The sequence below is a fragment of the Toxorhynchites rutilus genome, chromosome 2, assembly GCF_029784135.1.
Source record: "Toxorhynchites rutilus septentrionalis strain SRP chromosome 2, ASM2978413v1, whole genome shotgun sequence".
Classification (NCBI taxonomy): Eukaryota; Metazoa; Arthropoda; class Insecta; order Diptera; family Culicidae; genus Toxorhynchites; species Toxorhynchites rutilus.
In genome coordinates this window covers 60,274,696-60,297,371 of record NC_073745.1, presented here as the reverse complement: position 1 = coordinate 60,297,371, position 22,676 = coordinate 60,274,696, and the positions used below count along the sequence as shown (strand labels likewise).

The 22,676-nt window shown below is 40.2% G+C and overlaps 1 protein-coding gene across 3 annotated transcripts in view; it reads right to left on the bottom strand.

Annotated features, from left to right (window-relative positions):
• The window catches only part of LOC129771529 (transcription factor sox-2), a 222,051-nt gene that overhangs the window by 48,553 nt on the left and 150,822 nt on the right, over nucleotides 1-22,676 (bottom strand). For 2 of the 3 annotated variants that reach the window (XM_055775273.1, XM_055775274.1), the window contains exon 5: nucleotides 20,360-20,463. In XM_055775273.1, the coding sequence (XP_055631248.1) occupies nucleotides 20,360-20,463 (104 nt within the window). The remainder of the gene's footprint in view (nucleotides 1-20,359; nucleotides 20,464-22,676) is intronic. The other variant, XM_055775275.1, reaches the window with a different exon arrangement.

Below are 22,676 nucleotides of genomic sequence, written 5' to 3'. Positions count from 1 at the left end.
TTGTAGACAGACAGAAATCCATTTTTATATCAGGCTGTCAAAAAAGTCCTGCGGTATTTTTTTTGAATTTTCATTTGTTCATAAAATTAGTTACAATCATCTGTTTTAAGTCAAATATGCGCCGTTTTGTTCGATGACTCGTTTCCAACGAGATGCCAACTTCATAATACCCCTGTTATAGAAGCTCGCTTCCTTATTGGCAAAAAAAACTCGGATAGTCAATTTTCACAGGCCTCTTTTGTGGCTAACTTCTGACTACCTAGCTCGTTCGCCATGGACAAAAACAGGAAGTGGGTTATATCTATGGGATAACCGCAAGGGTGACGTAGGACTATCGTTGATTTAGAGATCATTTGTTTGAAGTTGAATCTAAATCCATTTTGAATGAATAAATAAATGAATATTTGGGGGACTTCGAAAACGAGAGCGCTACGTTGGAGGCACAAGGTTTTATGCATCCAATATAGGATACGAAAAACCTTGTTCTGAAGAATAATCTTCAGAAGCTTTCCTGCTAACTGCACTTGATTGACAAATCACAAACCCAAATGTATTATATGGATATTTTATGGATAGAAAACATTAAAATGAACTCTTTCGCTTGAATGTAATTTTCAATTCCAAGGAGCAACGATTAGATATTTCCACATTTTCCTCGATACTGGAAGCCCACCAGTGGTTAACCATCTGTTAATAGCACTTGATTGAAACATATTTGGTCATAGTGTTACATGGATAGAAAACATTCAAATAAACTCTTTCACATGAATGTATTTTTAAATTCCCAGAGGAACTGGCAGATTATTTTCCGAATCTTTCTCGATGCTGAATGGCATCCAAACGGAAAGAATTCCGTGCGTGTATGTGTGTGTGTAGCGGCTGCTTCGATGGTCACCTTCTCTTCTCCTGGAGGATCGGCTTCTCTGTGCTCCCTCACAGTTTCAAACAAACTGCTTGCGTTTCAGGGCAGATCTCGATCCTTCGCTGTCCAGCACCCTCAGCAACGATGTTGTCTTGTCGATGTCCTCACGAAAAATGAATGCGTCTCACCACCAGAATATCGCTTAAGTATGCTTTTTGTGCGTGATTGAATCGAGAGAAGGCGTGGTTTACGATGGCAATTTGGAAGGCAAACTAGAGGGGAATGAACTCTCTGAGCTCGGAACTTTCGGCGACTGAGCAATAATCGATTGCGGGCGCATACAATATTGAATACGGAAATATCCTACTGATGGGGAAAAATAATCTTCAGAAGCTATCCTGTTAATTGCGATTGATTGAAAAATCACAAAATTTATTTGGTCACAGTGTTACATGGATAGAAAACATTCAAATAAACTCTTTCACATGAATATATTTTTAAATTCCCAGAAGAACTGGCAGATCATTTTCCGGATCTTTCTCGATGCTGAATGGCATCCAAACGGAAAGAATTCCGCTCGTGTATGTGTGTGTGTAGCGGCTGCTTCGAGATCTTCCCGGGGAACCGTTTGTGGCATCACTCTCCTCCTGATGGATTCCCTTCTGGCCTAAGGTGCACAAACAGGCTCTTGGTGACACCGTTCATCCGCGCCTTAATGATAAACGAAGAGCTTCACCACAACAGCGACAACATGCTCCAATCGCTGTTCAATTAGAACTGAGTGGATTTTCGAGCGGCGCTCGCTTATATACCGATTGGTGATTTCAATAACCTGTTTTGAAAGCAATTTTAAGATTATTGTAACAAGTTTTTGGATCAAAAAGTAACAAGTATAGAACGCGTAGACATTTTATCTTTCGAATAAAGTGTTTATCATACCATTTCGTTCAGTTGTATAGGAGCTATTAACGCTCAAAATCTCGGTCTCCGGCGTAACGCTTTCGTTTTCGAAACTTTGATTTTACACCCCGGTATAGAAATGAAAGACGTAGTCCTACGTCAAAACAGGTGGTAGTCACTTGGTGCAAGGTCCGGACTATACGGCGGATGCAAAAGAACCTCCCTTCCGAGCTCCCGGAGCTCCTGGCGCGTTACCAAAGAAGTGTGTGGCCTGGCGTTGTCCTGATGGAAGACAATGCGGCCTCTGTTTATCAAAGATGGCCTCTTCTTCATGAGTGCTACCTTCAAGCGGTCCAGTTGTTGGCAGTACAGGTCCGAATTGAGCGTTTGGCCATAGGGAGGCAGCTCATAATAGATTATTCCTTGACAATCCCACCAAACACACAGCAGAACCTTCCTGGCCGTTAATGAGGGCTTGGCCACCGTCTGAGCCGCTTCAGCGGGCTTCGACCACGACCGTTTGCGCTTCACGTTGTCGTAAGTGACCCACTTTTCATCGCCAGTCACCATCCGCTTCAGAAACGGGTCGATTTTGTTGCGATTCAGCAGCGATTCACATGCGTCGATACGATCAAAGATGTTTTTGCGTCAACGTGTGTGGCACCCATACATCGAGCTTCTTTGTGAATCCAAGCTTCTTCAAATGGTTAATAACGGTTTGATGACTTATCCCCAGCTCTTGGCCGATGCTACGGCTGCTACTATGCCGGTCTTTCTCGGCTAATTCAGCGATTTTGTCGCAATTTTCGTCGACAGGCCTTCCGGAGCGTGGCGCATCTTCGACGACCTCTACACCAGAACGAAAGCGTTGAAACCATCGTTGTGCGGTGGAAATGGAAACTGTATCGGGTCCATAAACTGTACAAATTTTATTGGCAGCTTGAGATGCATTTTTGCCTTTGTCATAGTAGTACTGTAAAATATGTCGGATTTTCTCTTTATTTTGCTCCATATTTGCGACACTATACACTGTCAAGGACACACAAAACACAAAACACTGTCAAGGACTATATTATAGCGCGAAAAAATACCTTTCCAACAAGCTATAGTATGACTCGATACAATGAATACAACTAGAACTACGCGCTTACAACGACACCTCGCGGAAATACCGCAGGACTTTTTTGACAGCTAATATATTATATATAGATAGATAAATTTACTTTGAATAAATCTAAATGCAATCTATCTATATAAAATATATAAAAATGGATTTCTGTCTGTCTACAAATGAACCAAATCTGACAATAATATGCAGTAGTCAGAGCGGACCAAGTGCAAACGACCATAGCGACTAGAGAGAAGCCATGTTTTTCTGACAACCAGAAAATGGAAGGAATTTCAAATGAAACATTGGATTTCTCCGCACCTTCAATGATCACGGAAAAGACGCACGTATCGACACATAATGTATATGCTTTTCAGACTTATTTCATAGTCATTGGAAAGTGGATCGAATATATTATTACATCTTGTTCTGACAGAGTGGACCAAGTGTCAGGGAGTCATTGCTGTCATTGACTGCAAGTAATCTTTTTCAAAATCACTTTAGCCCGTTTGTCGTTGAAATATATTTTTCTTAGAAAATCAAAAATTGTAATCGGTTCACTCTGACTGAAGACATTATTGAAAATTGATAATCTTCAATGTAAGTTACGGAAAACAAATATTTTCAGAATGTAATCGACTTCGAAATCAAATATTAGGTTGGGGAAGAGGAACTCATTATTGTTGTAAAGGATGTCACACTAGAAAAAATATTTTACTGTTTTTTTGTTTGTTCCATTCAGTTCTGAAGTATGGAGTGCAATGGAAGTATGGGGCAATGGAAGTAAAAAAAAGAAAATTCGGTATATTTTACAGTTTTTTTTCGATAAAGGCGAAAATGCAAGCCAGGCCGCTGGAATTGTAAATGGTGTTTATGGTGCTGATACTGTAACAGCTAATTACGTGAAATTTTGGTCTCGTCGATTTCGTTCAGTCACTTTTGTCAAAACGCGCCTCGTACAGACAGGCTCGTCGTCGAGAATGTCGATACCTACAGGGTCTCTCAGATTAAACGCTCACGCAACAAATTGTTATAACTTCTACAAAAGTGAACTGATTTTTATTTTTAAAAAACGAAAATAAAGCTTATTTTAGGACATTTTTGATGTGATCACCCCTTTTTTCGATATCGCGTTTTAAACGGTGAACAAAATTCATCATGCACAACTCTAAAATTACGACTTCGATGCTGTTGAGAATCCGAGTTATTTCTTCTTTAAGTTCCTCAGAAATTTGTTGCTCATTAACACAGCAACAGTCCTCCACGTATCCCCAGAGGAAGTGATCGACGACAAGACATGTTGAAATTCTCACCATAAGAGGACAAAGTTTCAGGGCTTCGGTTGCTCGAGCAATACGATTTCACTAAAAATACACATTCTTGTAAATTGTACATCTTGACACTAAAAACCATCCGAGCAGACTGAACGAGTAGCCGAATATTATCGCCCCGAAGTGAGGAATGCAGTGTCGGAACGAAAAAAAATTTTTTTTTATAAGGAGCTATTCGATTTTTTTGCGTGAGCGTTTAATCTGCTAATTACGTGAAAAAAACCTCGAAAGGCCCTGTATATAATTGGTTGGGATGTATGTCATTTCCGGCCAATTGAGAAGAGATTCAGGGCAAAAAATCGAAGGTCGGCCTTTTTTGAAGGTGCCGAAAAAAGGGGCTTCCGATTTCCCCCGTTTTAAACACCCACGACCAGTAGAAAACATAGTTGAAGAGTTATACTATACACTAGCTGACTCGGCAAACTTTGTATCACCCAAAATTTATTTTTCGTGATTACATCCACGTCCATTCTTGCTAAGCGCACGTTCATGGGTCCAGCAGCCACCATGCCCTTAGAGAGGGGGTGGGTGTGTCGAACCATCATAGAAACGTTTCGTGCCCCCTAAAACCTCCTCATGCCAAATATGGCTCAATTTGCATGATTAGTTCTAGAGTTATGCAGAAATTTGTGTTTCATTTGGGGAGCCTATCTTTAATTTAATTTATTTAGCATCGTCTTCGATTATTCGCACAGACTGAACTTATAAACTAAGTATAATTCCTAATCCTATTTTTTAAATTTTGTTTCGTTAAATTAAAGTCGAATTCATCACATACGGCATTAAACTGTCGAATACACGAGTCAAAATGGTTATTGTAGCCGCAGTTAGTCCTATGATACGGGACTGCTAACAAAAATGAGTTCCAAAAAACGACGGGGGAGTGTTCAGCGGAATCTGTGCGAGAAGTTAAGGGCAGTCAATACATCCTTGAATTACGTCAAAAATGAGCATTCGCTGCATTGTAGTGCGCCTGGAATTTAATGATTCCAATCCTAATAGCTTACATCGGTAGGAATACGAAGGAAGATTGGCTGGATCGTTCCATGGAAGTCGTCTCAGAGCAAACCGTAAAACATTTTTCTGCACCCGTTCGATTGACTACGTTATGGGGAGACTCAAGAATACCACGAACTAACGTGCAGTACAAAGTCTTCAAAGCATGAATATCGGTGAACTCGTACGCATGACGGCAAATGAATCCTAATAGACAGAAAGCTTTAGCGGTCATAACGCCCACGTGCTCGTTGAATCTGAGCTGAGTATCAATCATGACTCCGAGATCACAGATTGACGATGTTCGTTCCAGTATTGACGTCTCCATCCTGTATTGATGCAGCACGAGGTTATTGGAGCGACCAAAGGAAATGATCCTGCATTTTTTGTCGTTGACCTGCATTCCATTATCGCCACAACATATGACCATTGTATTAGTATCCTCTAGAAGAGCAAAGCAATCAGAAAGCGATGAAATCACCCTGTAGATTTTCAGGACATCGACGAATGCAAGCTTAAATGTTGAAAGCAGTAAGCAAATCATTGATAAAGATGTTGAACAATAGTGGTCCAAGAACGCTTCCTTGTGGTACTCCAGAAGTGATGCTGAAACTGCGAGATCTAGATGAATTGACCAAGACATATTCAGTGCGATCGCGGAGATATGAAAATATCCAATCCGTTATCGAATCTGGGAAACCTATCTTCTTCTATCTTTTTCGAATAGTAAGACGTGCGGGACAGTGTCGAAAGCGACGCTACTACGAAGTAAATGTACGCTACGTCGATTTGTCGCCTTTTTTCAACTTCACGGGACAGTATCAATTGTAACGTAGCACATCAGATTCGTTGTGGTGTAGCGATGCTTCACGAATCCATGCTGACCGTCGAAGATTATAGGAGACACCACGTTGTATAAGAGATTGCGCATCAGTCTTTCGAACACTTTGCTGAGACAGCAAAATTTGGAAACTCCGCGATAATTCGTCACCTGCTTGCAGTTGCCAGATTTATGAATAGGAATGATGCAAGCAGTTTTCCAAGACGCTGGAAATGTTATTTCCTGAAGCGACCGGTTAAATAGATACGCAATCGGATTCGCAAGTTCTCGGGAGCAGTTTTTCAGTAGCAAATGTGGTATACCGTCCGTTTCACATCCTTTTTTGATGTCTAGGCTATCAATGGCTTTCATTACTTCGTCTTCGGAAAATTGAATTACGGGTAGATTGATGTTGAACGAAGGGTTGTGAGCGAAACAGTCACTCTTTGGCACAGGTGACGCTTTGCTGAACACGCTCTCAAAAAAATTAGCAAACATATTTGAGGCATCCGCATACGTATTAGTCTGGATCCCATTGAATGTGACGTTCCGTGGGATGCGAGTGGAATTATGTCGTTTCTTCACGAAGTCCCAAAAGCGCGATGGATCCCCTTTAACGCTGGCTTGGATCCTCAACAAGTAGTTCTCATAGCTGGTTGATAGCAATGTTTTGTATTGCGTTTCTACTGCTCGAAGATACTCTCTGTCGTTCTCGGATTTTGAAAGAAAGAAACGGTGGCGGGTCTTCCTGAGGACATTACGAAGATGGCTTAGTTCAGCGGTCCACCATGGTTTTCTGGAAGTGTGGAGTGTTCGTCTTTTTCTTGGCACATAGCCATTTAGCACTGAATAAAGCTTGTCATAGAATGTTGATATCGTTCTATCCAAAGATCCAATCGGGAAAGCCCAGTCCACGGCACCCAATGCCACTTGAATATGTACAAAATCACACGAGTAGAAATCGTAATAAAAATTATTTTCTGATTTGGTTTGTTCAGTGAATTCATCACTGCTCTCGTCGAAAAGCAAAACGAATGGAACATGGTGATTATCAACAGGCAGTAGAGGTACGGTCGGTCCTATAATGTCGAGTTGTTTCAAGAGACTGACGAAAATGAGATCGAACAGTCTGGCGTTCATATTTACATATCGACATAATCTGCTGTAGTCCAATGCAAAACATAGTTTCGATGAGTGCTTTCTTTTGCTCCGAAGAGACATTCAGGGGAATGAAGCCGCTTACATCCTCGTCCAATTTCCATCGTAGATTTGGGAGGTTGTAGTCACCTAATGATATGATGATGTCTGCATTTGAAGCACGGTTCGCAACATGCTGCACTGCGTTGGCGTGTGCAGAATAAAAATCAGCACATGAGTTAGGCGTAAGGTAGATGGCAATAATATAAATACACCGACGTTGCTCATGTACACGGACTGCTATTTGCTCGAGATGTTCGCAGTTTGACAGAGGAATAACTTCACAGTCGAGGTGATCTTTGGCAGCGATTAGTACACCTCCTTCTCGAGAATGTTGACTAGATAATGCACTGCGGATGTATGTATACTCTGATGAAATTTCAGCACTTTCGATGTCTGCACGAAGCCAAGTTTCTGTGAAGACAAGCAGAGAGGAGGGAGAGTGTCGAACTACCATAGAAAAGTTTATCGATCTTAACTTCCATTTGCCAAATTTTGTTCCATTTGCTTGATTAATTCTCGAGTTTTGCATAAATTTGTGTATCATTTCTATGGCAGGTGGGAGGAGTGTTGAACCACCTTAGAAATGTTTCTTGCCCCCTAAAACCCCCACATTCCAAATTTGCCCACATTCCAAATTTGGTTCCGTTTGCTTGTTTAATTCTCAAACTAAAGGGTGTGTCACATCAAATTGCATCACGGAAAAAACGCTGTAGAAATTTAATTTTTAGGAATAATATCTTCAGCTTTCGCTTATAATCAGATAAGAGTGTATAGATCACGTTGGCCATGCTTCACTGTCGATTTTTCGTAAATTTGGAAAAATGTCGTCGAACGAAAAAGAGCGTCGTGAATTAATCCTGTGCACTCATTTCGAGAATCCGGAGTTGTCACATCGGGACATCGGTAAGATGCTGGGAATCGTCCAATCCACGGTCAGCAGAGTACTAAAACGATACTTCGAGAACCTAACCATCGACCGGAAGGTGAAGAACGGCAAAAATGGATGCTCCGTCAGTGAAAAAGATCACAAGCGCGTAGTTAAGCAGTTTAGACGTGATCCGAGAAGTTCGGTCCGGGATGTCGCCAATAAGCTGAATTTGTAAAGTTCATTCGTCCAGCGGACCAAGCAGCGGGAGGGCCTGCGTACATACAAGGTTCAGAAGTCTCCTAACCGCGACGAAAGGCAAAACATGGTGGGGAAGACGCGAGCCCGGAAGCTGTACACCGAAATGCTGACGAAGCCGCATTGCCTGGTAATGGACGACGAAACCTACGTCAAAGCGGACTTTCGTCAGCTGCCGTGCCTGTTGTTCTTCTCCGCAGAGGACAAATTCAGCGTTCCGGAGGAGATTCGCAAGCCGAAACTATCCAAGTTTGCCAAAAAGTACATGGTGTGGCAAGCGATCTGCTCTTGCGGAAAGTGGAGCGCCCCCTTCGTGATGACCGGCACGGTAAACGGGCAGGTTTACCTTAAGGAGTGCCTACAGAAGCGCTTACTACCACTATTGAAGCAGCACGAGGGCCCGACCATCTTCTAGCCGGATCTCGCTTCGTGCCACTATTCAAAGGACGTGTTGGAGTGGTACGAAGCCAACGGGGTCACCTTCGTGCCAAAGGAAATGAACCCGCCCAACGCGCCGGGCTTCGCCCAATAGAGAAATATTGGGCGATTATGAAGCAGGCCCTCCGGAAGAACCCAAAAGTTGTCAAATCGGAGGCGGACTTCAAGAGAAAATGGATTTCTGTTCAAAAAAAAAAACTACAACCTGACGTTGTACAGAACCTTATGGACGGGGTAAAGAAGAAGGTGCGAGCATACGGGCTTGGGCTCGAAGTATGAATAAAAAGAAAATGCCAAAAGTTGTCTAATAGTTTTTATTTTACTGTCTAAAATTTTCAAAAGGATCGGTCTACTGGGCGAATTTCTACAGCGTTTTTTCCGTGATGCAATTTGATGTGACACACCCTTCATGCAGAAATGTATGCTTCGTTTGTATGCAACTTCTTAATTGTGACTTATGAGGTGATCAAGAAAATATAGTAGAAAGTACAATAATCCTGAATTAATTTGGTAGATCTCGATCATACCAAACTATTTTTCTCTTCAGATGGGAGTGCCACATCTTAAATAACCAACCAACCACCCACAACTAACAACACTTCGTTCTAACATCTCCTAACTCACATGGATTAACCTTTGAGGTGCGCTTAGTTTCTCCGATTACCCATAACCCGTTTACACAGGCAATAATATTTTGCTGAGTCACTCTCCTTGCCCGAACTCGAGGTTCATTCGGCAATCCAGCTTCTGTGAACCTCAATAAAGTGTTAAACTGCGTTTAAATCCACTCAACTCCAACGACGGTTACCAACCTATAACCCAACTGACGCTTCCTCGCCCACCAACCTTAGCGATTGGTTTCGTTGAAAATTGGGATAAAATTGAACCATCATCTAATTGCACGCCTGATTGTCTCCAATTAAAGGCAAAGATCGGGATCGATTTTCAAGGTGCAATTAACTACGCGAGCTGCTAGTTACATCTCAATCTTTCCCATAAGCTCAAGATCGGTGCCCAAGATCTAGGAATCGATTTAACCCATCCGCCACGGCTTCGTCGTTCACGGATTGTTCCCACTCCTTTTCGGAAGCTGCCCTAATCGATTCGAACCGATTTCATGCAACACTCTCCCATTTCTCGCGGAGTGCTACCGTCGTCGATTATTTGGCGAGAAAAAAAATGGAAGCTCCTTTTCGGAGGGATGGCGAAGAAAAACATTTTAAATTTTAAATTACACTTTCTATTTGTGTATCCACTGTATCTCCCACTTGGACTGTGAGAAACGCGTCTCAATTGTAACAACAAATAACGGGGTGTGCCCACTCTCGCGATTCGGAGCAAATTTTTGTTTGGGAATCACTTCAGAATTTGGTAAATAGGAAAAAAAGCAGCAAACCTCTTGCATTTTTTACACTTCCACAGTAGCGTCTGCGGGAAAGTTTTCACGGAAGAAGAGGGGTGTCACTTTCCGTACAAACACAATTGTGAAATCTCGCCGAAGGAAAAGCAAACACCGCTTGAGTCCCTGCCCTCTCGGAACAGGGACAAATAATTACACTCCGCGGTAATTCTAATTTGGGCAAACGCAGCGCGAAATGTAAACGACCGGAACCCTCAAAACAAACACCAATCAGCGAACGAACGAAACCGGGTGCTTGTTTGTTTAGATGACTGGGACAGATTCTTTGCTACCCGGTGGAAGTCGGTTCGGATAAAAAGTCTGGGAAAATTAGGAAACAGTTCCGATTTGTTTGTATTTCTCACTTGGCCGTATGTCGAACGCAAATGGTGCGTGCTGTTGAACAAATATTCGACCATATCAGGACAGGTGTCTGTCAACTGAAGGACACTATCGGGTGTATTTTTTCTGAATTCAATGCAACAATTGTGGCATTATGTTGCACTTCCGCCAGAGACAATACCGACTCGGCTCGTATGTGAAGTGAAAAAGTGCTGCACAAAATACCATATCATTATCCGCATAACCAGTTGAAAGCACAACAAAGCAAATTGCAAACTGCAACTGCTTTTTTCGCTGCATCACCGATACATTCTTTTTTGTACCAGCCTCCGTTCGATGCAGTTCTTCACCAGCAACAGGCTTCGCCTTCTCACCTTAATAATCTCGTTATCGCGAGCTGTAGTGTTCGGAAGAAAACGCGTCCATTTTGATATGATAATTGCAGTCCTGTCAACTGGTGCTGCACCCAAGGAGCATTATTTCTTTCTGGACTTTAAGGGAAAAAGAAAAACCGAGAGTGAGAGAAAAGAAAAAAAGCCAGCTTTCCTTCAAAGCCCTGTGGAACTTGACACGGTCAATCAGGGGCGTGTTGTTCTGCTGTGCGCTGGGTTTTGTTTGACCAAAGCAAATAATACCCTTTTTTCTTCTGCTCGGCCCCTCCGGATTGTTCTCACGTCAACTCCGGAATGTGCTACCGCTCGATTATATCCCGTTTTAACATCTCTATCATTATCCCGACGGACCGTGTAGGGGAGCGGGATGCTGTGGCGAGGTTTCAATTATTGTGTTACCCAGCGCCAGCGAGGATGGATTTGGCGCAGAGCTCGGGCAGAGTTGCCATTTTTTGTGTTGTGTTATGTCTCTCTTTAGATTTCAATAGTGTGATTTACATTCCCATTTATATCGATGGCATTATCGACAGATCCAGGGCCAATGATATGCCTACACAAATACAGTAACTTACATTTAATGCGACATCTTGCTCATTGGACAGACCTGTAATGCGACACGTTTAATTGGACATTTTTACCTCTAATTGGACATTTTTTGTGAACATCGAGTTCGGGGCCTAAATTATGGCCCCACATTAAAAGTCGTCACCAGATGCGACCCTGTACCACTTTGAGTGGTGCCTCGGCATGTCTTTTGTTTATATGCGTATATCTTTAATCTATATCTTTAATAGTGCTCGGCGAGTGCTTCGGCGAGAAAATGTAGCCGATATTGGGCTTCCGAATTATGGTTCTGCTTGACATATGTGTTTATAAGTACGGTCGAAAATGACTATAGATTGGTAGTATTTACCAAAAAATTCGTTATATTTATTAATTATTTCTCTCAGTGCATATATCTAGAGCAACATGTCAAAAGGGTCTATCTTCTTTGATCGTTTCTCTTCATCGACTTTCTCTTTCGATATCCACGACCTTTCAGACTGATTTTGCTCTAGTTTTACCATATAGTTTGATAAACGAGGTTCCCTTTCACACTCCTTATCGTAGAACACATCAGGAAATGCTTTTACCGCTGAGTTATTAATGAAAGAGAATGTAGATGAAGAGAATCGATCAAAGAAGATAGGTCCTTTTGACATGTTGCTCTAGATATATTCAATGTTGGTGATTGACGAGAAAATCGACGAAAGCATCCATCTTTTTTCAGCATGTGAAAAAAGCTTCTTCAACCAATGTGGTGCTCTCGCATCATACGATACCACTAAGTGAGTGAACGAATCCGAACATGTGGTAGACAGATTCATTCTGTCTCGTAAAAAGAAAAAAAACAGCAGCTCTGTCGGCCAATGATTCACTCCCCATCGATCGGATTTGTGTGCGGATAAGACAGAGAAGGATCGCCAAGCGATAATTTTCCCGTAATTGCACTCATTTGAACAATTATCATATCGACAGCAAATGTTTTAGGGGCTAATGCAGCAAATGTCTGTATATTGTGATGCATACCGTACAAACATTTATAAGCAGGGAACAAAGCGGCGATTTTTATTCGATCAGTTGTTTTGAATGTCCCCTACTTATTCTTAAAATTTATCAGGTGTAATACATATTTTAGATTAATGTGGGCTAATTGTATATGCGATAAAAGATGCCATGTTTTGTAAATGCTTGTGGCACAGTAGTTTGTTTTCGAAGAATAGCAACATTAAAAGAAATCGGGAAACCGCCAGCAGGTAACTTTTGACGACAAAAAAAAATCAGGACCACACGGCTAACGTAAAGAAGAAAAAATTGAATAAAAAAGTCTGGTGCATGCGAATATACACACAGATATGATATGAAATTGATAGCGAGAATTTTTCTGTTATCCGGATGGTCAATATGCACCAGTTTTCGCATGGAGTATAGCGTCAATCGATGGAAAATGAATATGATACAGTAATCTTCCGAATATAAATATTTCAGTTTTTGCGGAATGTTCCTATTACAAAATACAGTTATTCGAGAAAAGAAATGAGGTTCTAATGTGAATCCGAAAAAACATTTCACACAATCAAATAACGTTACGTTCCAGATTGTATCCACTACTTCTCCCAACAAAACGTCATTCATTTTAAAAACCATTATGCCTTTAACCCAATGTCCTGGAAAAAAGGTAATGAAGATGGTCGAGTTTCGAGCGACATAGCATGCGCTGCCATAGCTATTTCGCAAATAGTGACGTCAGTCGTTGTGTTTATCTTTGATTGCCCACCGCATCCATGCAAAAATCCTATTTTCAGGAAGTAATTCATCAATTAAAAACGTACATTTTTGTAGAGCTCCCGTTGAATATGAGGCTAATGTGATAGCGTGGAGTGAATATTTGTGAAATCACATCGAAGAAGACGGATAAAAGTGATATTTCCATGTGCCATTTTCACTCCCCCACGTTCATAGAAACAAACGAAGTTTCATTATTCTACCATTATGACGTTGATGCTTCGAAGGTTCTCAGTGCCGGTGTGTATGTTGTGAGATAATAATCGCCAATTAATCAAAATTACACCGAAAATGTTACTGTTTTCGAGAACTAAGCATACGACTGCTCTCTGGACCTTTCTACCACATGAATAATCGAAATAAGCCACGATATAATTTTCATCTGTTAAAAAACAACCAGTTGAATGATTTCATGAGAATTTTGGCTCAAATTTTCATGCAACCGTGAGTACTTTCAACATTGTTTTGTTTCTTCCATATACATTCGATATTGAATGCAAATAATTACGACACGATATTTTTCTTGCCAATACAGATACACTTCGCCTGCTGCTCCACCTCTATATGTACCTCATTGCCTTTAACCCTAACATACTCGCGTAAATGGTTTCCCAGACCGACAATCAATAATTTTGTTTTGAGGAGGATGAATTAAATGACTTTAAAAACTACGTGAAGGCGAAAAACACATGTTTTCTGAAGTTTCTTCATTCAATTATATCTTTTTTATTAAATAAATAGAGGAGGTGTGTCTAAAACGCGCCTGCCGGGCAATTTGACCCGCCTGATTTTCTCGTAAACCAGCAAGAATAGAAATGCAATGGATATAGGCAATCGTGCTAGTCAATGATAGAATCCTACCATGCAAGTTTTACATTTGTAACATGCTTTAAAAAAATAAGAAAAATTATTTTCTTTGGAAGCGATTTTCGATGTAATTTTCTACATCATTTCTATAAGGTTTTTGTTGCTTGAAACCGATTCAACGGCGATAACTATGGGTCATATTTATTGAGTCGAGTTCCCAGTGAATATCTCAGATGAAGGAAATGGTAAGAAAGGATTCATTTCCTTTCAATTTGATATTTTCCGCATCAGCTTACCGCCGGGCAGTAGGGTAACACGGGGTGATTTGGTCATATGGGGACCACACCTTTATCTCAAAAATTACCGTTCGACTTGGATTTTTTATAATGTCATTTCCTTCTATTGTTGAACCGTATGTACCCAAAGTAAAAAAACTTTGGTAAAACTTCACAAGTAAAGGTAAACGGTAGCATAAACACAGCAAGCACTTTGATCGTCAAAAAATGTGAATTTTCCGATAGTGGTTTTAAGGTTTTTCCCGCTTATTAAACGAACTTTTCGTGTATTGTGCACTAAAGTTCTGTTCGCCTACAGAAGAAGAACAGTTTGATGTAGCGAAACTGTAAGTTTGATAACAATAAATGAAATTAATTGCATTTTAATATTTGCGTGTTGTGTGGGGTGACATGGACACGTTTCTGTGGGGTGAATTGGTCCTACAGGTTTGAGACATTTCTTTGGTCTAATTGATTCCAGATGTCGCTGAATTACAAAACGAGGATGGACAGACAACGATGGAAGAAGGAGGAGCTTGAAAGAGCAACCAGGCCATCGAGAACGGGTTTTCTTTGACAAAGCATCAAAAGTGTTTGAAAATGCTCGACCAACAGTGAAAAGATTCATGCAGAATTCGAGATGGTGTAAATCCAACTTTTCTGGTCTGGAATCTGACCAAGACACCTGGTATCGATCCCAAAACATTGTTACTGATTGTAACGTTATCCCAAAATACTTCACATAAACATAAGTATGTTTTTATCGAAGAAACACACACTGGACCAAATCACCCCGCATCAAATTTTAATGTCCAAAAATCATCTCTTTTATTTTATGATATATTTGGTAGATTGAAGCTTTATATAATGATCAAACATTATTTATTAAGAGAAAACAAGTGTAGCTCAGTATACAATGTGACATTTTTATTGGAAATATTAAGCGATTTGCTTAGGTGGTTCAAATTCCCCCCTTTTCCCCTATGGCATACCCTCGATCGGGGTAATTTGCTCGCTTTCGGCCGTGAACATTCTCACGAGAGAAATAGCTTGTATGTGAGGGATGCCATAATGAACAAAAATGAGCAAACCATCATGATATTTCTAAATCATGTTCGATAAATCACACAAACAATTCTCGCGTAACTTTTGAAAAGGTCCAATGTAACATTTTCGCCAACTCGAGAAAAACGTAGTTGAAGACCCGAACATTATTTCGCGAATTGTCTTAAAAGCTATCAATCTTTATCACTGTTTTCACCACTAGCTGTCAAGAATAACTCCGTAAAACCAATCGTAACTATTGTTCCGTGATTTGAGATTAAGGTTGAAGCCTCGGAGCGAAAAATGTTACATTGGACGTTTTGACTGCCCGCGTTTGCACATTGGACATATTACGTTGCACTATAAAAATTTGAATTAACTAATAAACAACAATCCAAATATCAGCATTTCGTTCTGAAGACTGATTATTATTGTTATCACTCGTTGAATTGCACTGAAATCGATAACAACACCTGTAAGAAACAAATTCCAAAACGACCGAAGTACGACTGCGAGTTGTATTGACTGCTTTGTTACTTCGGACATTTCGGCCGTCGGAGGAAAGTGGCGTCCGAAGTAACAGCCGGGTGCTTAAAATTCGAATCTGTACATTGGATATTTTTTGTATCGGCGACAAAAAGATGAAGAAGATAGATACGTGAACGATTGTTTTTGTGATACATTCAATGATTGAAAACTAATAGCGTGCATCCATTAACTCGATTTGTTTACATTTGTTACATAGGACCTTTTCAAAAGTTACGCGAGAATTCAATACTGAAGTAAATTGTATGAACGATGCGTTCCGATGAACAATTGCAAATATAAATATATATAGAAGGTATATTTGCATATGAAGTAAAATTCTGATCATACGCGAGCGCAACATGGGCAAATTTCTAACACATGCGAACATAACTAGTTATTCCATACAGTAACTCGTTGTTGATAATTCCTTAATATTTTGATCGTATTTTTTCACATATCCACGTTGGAGAGCTTTAACCCTTCGCTTCGTTGGCATTTTGATTGAATGTAATACTTTTCCGTTTAGTATTTTCGAAAGCAGAGGCAGCCGTGGCAGTGTTCCGAGTTCTGCAATACATTTTTCTTAACCATTGTTAAAGTTGCTAAAACTTACATTATAGACCCATTAAACGTAAAAACAATAATTGTATTGATATCAACAATTTTATTCTACTGATTTTCTTGACATGAAACGCCATGGCTCAGTAATAACATTTTATTGAGTGGTGCTTATAGCTGTTTCGATGATGTTGTCTTGCATCAGCGTCGAAAAAATAACGATGGTTTCACCAATATAAACAAAACCATTGCGGAAAACTGAAAAATGAAAATTTAAGTTTCAGAGCACTAGCTCGAGTTTTCCGACGTTCTTCACTATACATTGCGACGGCAGATGAAAATTTAATACCTTGTGAGTAATCGATTAGAGTTTGGTTGATATTACTTGATGGAAGGTGTGCGAAAACGATAATTTTCAACACACTGTTTCGCAAAATTATTGAATTTCTTCGCATATCGGGCGAGGGGTAAGGGAGAGAGATGAAATAAATGAGCGCCATTGTGGCAGCCATTTGTGGCTTCCTTCCACCTTTACCTTAAAGCCTATTTAAAACAAAGAACAGAACTGTGAGCGCCTACAGGAGCGGCACGCTATGTTTTTGTTTTATTTCTTTATCGTTTGCACCTTTTTTGTTTGTATGGATATAATTTGTTTTTTGACGTAGGACTACGTCCTTCATTTCTATACCGGGGTGTAAAATCAAAGTTTCGAAAACGAAAGCGTTACGCCGGAGACCGAGATTTTGAGCGTCAATAGCTCCTAAACAACTAAACGAAATGGTATGATAAACACTTCATTCGAAAGATAAAATGTCTACGCGTTCTATACTTGTTACTTTTTGATCCAAAAACTTGTTTCAATAGTCTTAAAATTGCTTTCAAAACAGGCTATTGACATCACCAATCGGTATATAAGCGAGCGTCGCTCGGAAATCCACTCAGTTCGAATTGAACAGCGATTGGAGCATGTTGTCGCTGTTGTGGTGAAGCTCTTCATTTATCATGAAAGCGCGAATGAACGGTGTCACCAAGAGCCTGTTTGTGCACCTTAGGCCAGAAGGGAATTCATCAGGAGGAGAGTGATGCCACAAACGGTTCCCCGGGAAGATCTCGAAGCAGCCGCTAAACACACACACATACACGCGCGGAATTCTTTCCGTTTGGATGCCATTCAGCATCGAGAAAGATACGGAAGATTATCTGCCAGTTCCTCTGGGAATTTGAAAATACATTCATGTGAAAGAGTTTATTTGAATGTTTTCTATCCATGTAACACTGTGACCAAATATGTTTCAATCAAGTGCTATTAACAGATGGTTATCGAGTTAGCATTAACCACTGGTGGGCTTCCAGTATCGAGTAAAATGTGGAAATATCTAATCGTTACTGGAAAATAATCTGCCAGTTCCCCTTGGAATTGAAAATTACATTCAAGCGAAGAGTTTATTTTAATGTTTTCTATCCATAAAATATCCATATAATACATTTGGGTTTGTGATTTGTCAATCAAGTGCAGTTTGCAGGAAAGTTTCTGAAGATTATTCTTCAGAGCAAGGTTTTTCGTGTCCTATATTGGATGCATAAAACCATGTGCCTCCAACGTAACGCTCTCGTTTTCGAAGTCCCCCAAATATTCATTTATTCATTCATTCAGAATGGATTTAGATTCAACTTCAAACAAATGATCTCTAAATCAACGATAGTCCTATGTCACCCTTGCGGTTATACCATAGATATAACCCACTTCCTGTTTTTTCAACAACAGTACAGATTCGTTCACGGGTTGCTGTTCCAGGGAAGAAGGCAACGTGCTTTCGGTATATACAACGAGATTTCGCATCGTTGTGAAAAAGAGAGTGTGTTCTCTATGCAAATTAGTGTAGATGTATGTATTTCTGTTTTTGTTTGTTACAAGTGCACATAAGGGTTGCCATAACTACTGGTTAATCTATATTTCTTCAGATTTCATAGAATTGTTAAACCCAATAATCTGCAGTTACAAATTTTTCGGATTTCCCACAAAATTTACAGATTTCCCATTTCTTTTCTAGTTTAATTTCTGCGTTAGCTCACATAAGGAATTTGTTTGTCATAGCCCAATCTGTTTGATTCATCATGGTTTGAACCGAGACAAGAAAGATAAATTTCTCTAAGAAAGTGTTCTTACCCTAAACACATGGATTTTTTCTCCAATGGCTTCCGTACTTGTTTCCTATTTCAGAATCGTAAAAAGAAAATAGAAATATTCAAGCAGATAAACTGAATACTTTTTTTTACGCGTGCGCGCAAAAAATAAAATCTGGCATCTCTGCCAGGTACACTCCAAGAGTTTTCCAAACATTCAAAACAGAAGGCATTTCGTGCCTCCCTCACTTGCTGCAAAACATTGTATTTATCGCATCATTTATTTTAATAACATACCATTAAAATTTCATCATCGCGCATTTGTTCACGCTGCCCCCGGAGTCGTAGTTCGGACAATGTTTGCCCACTAAGAGTGTTTTTCGGATCGTTTCACCTTCTTTAGGTTTCTCTCTGTCTTACCTCTTCTAAACAACTTCTAAACCTTCAATGTCATCATTAACGAAAATCGGTGGCTGCCACAAACTCTCTAAGCAAGGAAACCCACAGCCACGGATCATCCATCCCATCTCAAGTGAAACGGCGAACCGACTCAAAAGTAAACTAACTAAAACGAACCCACCGTGTAATTATGTTTTTAACACATTGTTCTTGTAACCGTGTTATTATGTTCACTTTTGTTCGAATCAATCTTTCCTGCTCGTGGCGGTGTTTCGAGTTAAAGCCGTTCTGACCGACAGCTTAACTTCCATTTTTTCTCCCACACGCACCGATTCTGGTGGTTGGTAGAGGAAAAAAGTGCGAACAAAGTTTTTTTTTTTGAAAAGATCTCTCAAATTGCTACTCTTTTTATTTATTTGTTGACGCGTACATAAAGAAGCTACTGTTTTTGGCTTTCGCTCTACCGCTTAAGATCGCTGCATCCGACACGGTGGCTGTGAAGCGGCTCCCAGCGAATTCCAACTTGCATATTTTCATACACTGGGAGTGTACAGATCGATTAGATTTGTGTACTCAGGGTATTATGGGAACACTTTGGGGTTTGGAGGTGAGAAAGAATTCGTTCTTTTGTCCTGAAATATTCTTTTACGCGAAATTACTTTTCTGTTCATTGTTACCCGAAGAGTTTAATTCCTTTGGAGAACGTATGCTCATTATACAAAATTTCACATTTCCTGTGTTTTCTCATTCGGGGGAATCAACTCTCACAGTCTGGGGTACGATCCCAGCGGATTTGACGCCACCGAACAAAAAATTATAATATTGAACAAAACCCATAAAGACACTCGAGCCTCCTTCGCTTGAATGGAACGTGCGGAGCGCTGAATAATGACAAATAATGTATTATTCCAGTGTGACAGCTCCCAGATTCAAAGATTTGTTCAAACTGGTAAATGACAAATCTTCCTCCCCGAGATAATGATCTCCACTCGGCGCGGTGGAGCCTGTGTGGAGTCACTTCGATAGTTGTCGCTGGTCTGCGAAGTTAATTTCATCGATGATGAGGATTTTTTGTCATCGTTTTTTCTAAGGACACTTGAACACACGAAAATTAGTACCGTTGAATCACGACCCCTGGGCCCAATTATGCTCTCGAGACAGAACGAGCCATCACGAGAGTGTTGAGCTGACAATTTCATTATTTGAGATCTAGATTATCTTTCTGTGTTGGAGTGCATTGATTGAAAGTGGCGTGAGAAAATGACAAATCTGTTGTTGCAACGCGCGCGCTCAACTCTCCGTCGAAGACAAGGTACAAATGGGTTTAGGAAATGACGAAACTCTGCCTGCAGGCTGCTGCGGAGTGGAATTGAGATAATTGAACTTACCTGTGTCGTGGGAGGACTAGCCTGTGACAAATGACTTCCTAAGTGGTACGGGGCACCTGGTGCGAAATAGCTGGGTGTGATGCCTGCAAGATTGATGGGAAACGCTACGGATCAGTGAGGAGCGAGTTACATGGAATATGGCATTTTGTATGTGGCTTTTGTGTGAGTTGATTATAATGGGAACGCGCAGTTGACGTGTTAATGTACTGTTCTGATGCAAGTTTAGCGAACGAACATCCACAAGCCAAGGCTGATGGATGTTTCGAAACAAGGTAATGGTCTATGCTGCCGTGATCTCGTGAAATGACGCAAGCGCCAAATTGACATTTTACCTTTTATGTTATAGATCGATAAAGAATACCAAATCCTTTCAAACGACTGCGAAGTTTTATAGAAATGTGGAAAAATGACCCCGTAAATGCTTGAAAACGGAATGGCGTAAGCGCAATTTCCCTTATGATGTGACGTAATTTGAATCTGATGCGATGTGATTTTTGATCCGTTCTGATGGCATAGAATGAACGAGAAGGGACAACAAATTTCAAATAACAACATCAATCAAGGGACAAAACATCTTGACGATGTTCACTTACCTCACTTGCCCAATGTCTCTATCGGATGAATTGAAGCTGAGTGTTGATCGAAGGGTAAATGTTGGATTTGATGAAAAGCTGCACACTTCTAAAATCTCAATCTTAACGCATCTTATAACAAAACTCAAAACATCCTCGCGTAAACTGTATTTGCTTTACATCGTATAATTTCGGACGGCATTATCTTATTCAACACGGATATTTTCAATCGCATTTTGGATTGAAAAAAAAGGTGCTGTCCATAGTTGCTGGGACATGCTGTGGAAAATCGTTCTACAGTATTACATCGTATATAACATCGTATTAGGAATTTGACATATCAAGATTTGTGATGTCGTATGTACAGTGTCCACTTCTGGTGGTGATATGGTGATTTAGGAAAGCAAATTAATCTCTACCAGATCAGCAGGCCTGAAGCATTTTTAAATTGGTAAAATTTAAAGGAAAATTTGTACTTCATGTTATTTGATTACTTAAAACACGTAGCACTGAACCTCAACTGTCCACATTTCTATAAATATTTCGGTACATTTTCACTAAAATACAATAGATGACCAGAAATTACGTATTCGATTGCATGTCTTTCGTTTCATATGTACGAGTTTTAACTGCTCTGAAATTTTATTTCGGAACGCAGTGCGAGATAGCCACTGCTAAACAATCCAAGCAATCGGAGCTCGAATCCTATCAGATCAATTTTCTTAATCATCACCACCACTCGTTTTAATCATTTATATCCCACTCCAACTATATATATATATATATATATATATATATATATATATATATATATATATATATATATATATATATATATATATATATATATATATATATATATATATATATATATATATATAGGGTTGTTCCAAAAGTTTTTTTCCCTCAAAGGCCAATCGCTTCCTAAATGTCTGGCATCACGCTGAATACCATATTCATAACCATCTTAATGCTTTTCACACAGAAGAGACGCCTCTTCATGCACGGGCTTTATACCCGACATACACTGTGTCGTGCTTATGCTCACACGGAGCAACTGCGCCCTGCGTATGCACGAGACCGTCCTGCAGGCTTACGAGACTGTGCTCCGCTTTGCCACCATTCGGTGAGCGCATCGCATGCAGCCTTTATGCGTGCTATCGTACCTCTCTCACGCAGGCCATTTGGTACCGTATCATGCGCGTTATCGCATGCCACTCTTACGCAGGCTGTGCTAGACTGTGCTCCACCTTTCTTCCAACATCCGTGACCACATTGGATGCACCCATCATGCTCCCGTTCGTACGGAACCACCAAAACACAGATGAGTTAAAACTTTTATAACGTCCTCTTACATCATTCATACCCCATAAATATTCTTATACATACAAATGACGATTCGTCGGGTTATAATCAAAGCTGATGCAAATATTTTTCGCCATTAGTTTTTCGTATATTCGAATGACAATATTTATTTATTTGTATGTGTATTTGTGTATGTTTTTGTCTGGAAAGTATGTATATGCCAGTTAGGCGCATAATATACCACCCAGAATATAGGATAAATGATGGCGTATATACGCTGGTTATGCGATTTAATGTTTGCTGGGTTCTTCAATTAGTCTTCAGATGGTCCACATCATCTATTGCACAAATATTGTGCTAGCAAAATTCTTCCAATTCTTGTGCTAATTTAACACTCTAGACGGCACCGGCAACAAAATACCAGCGCAGATGTGGATTAC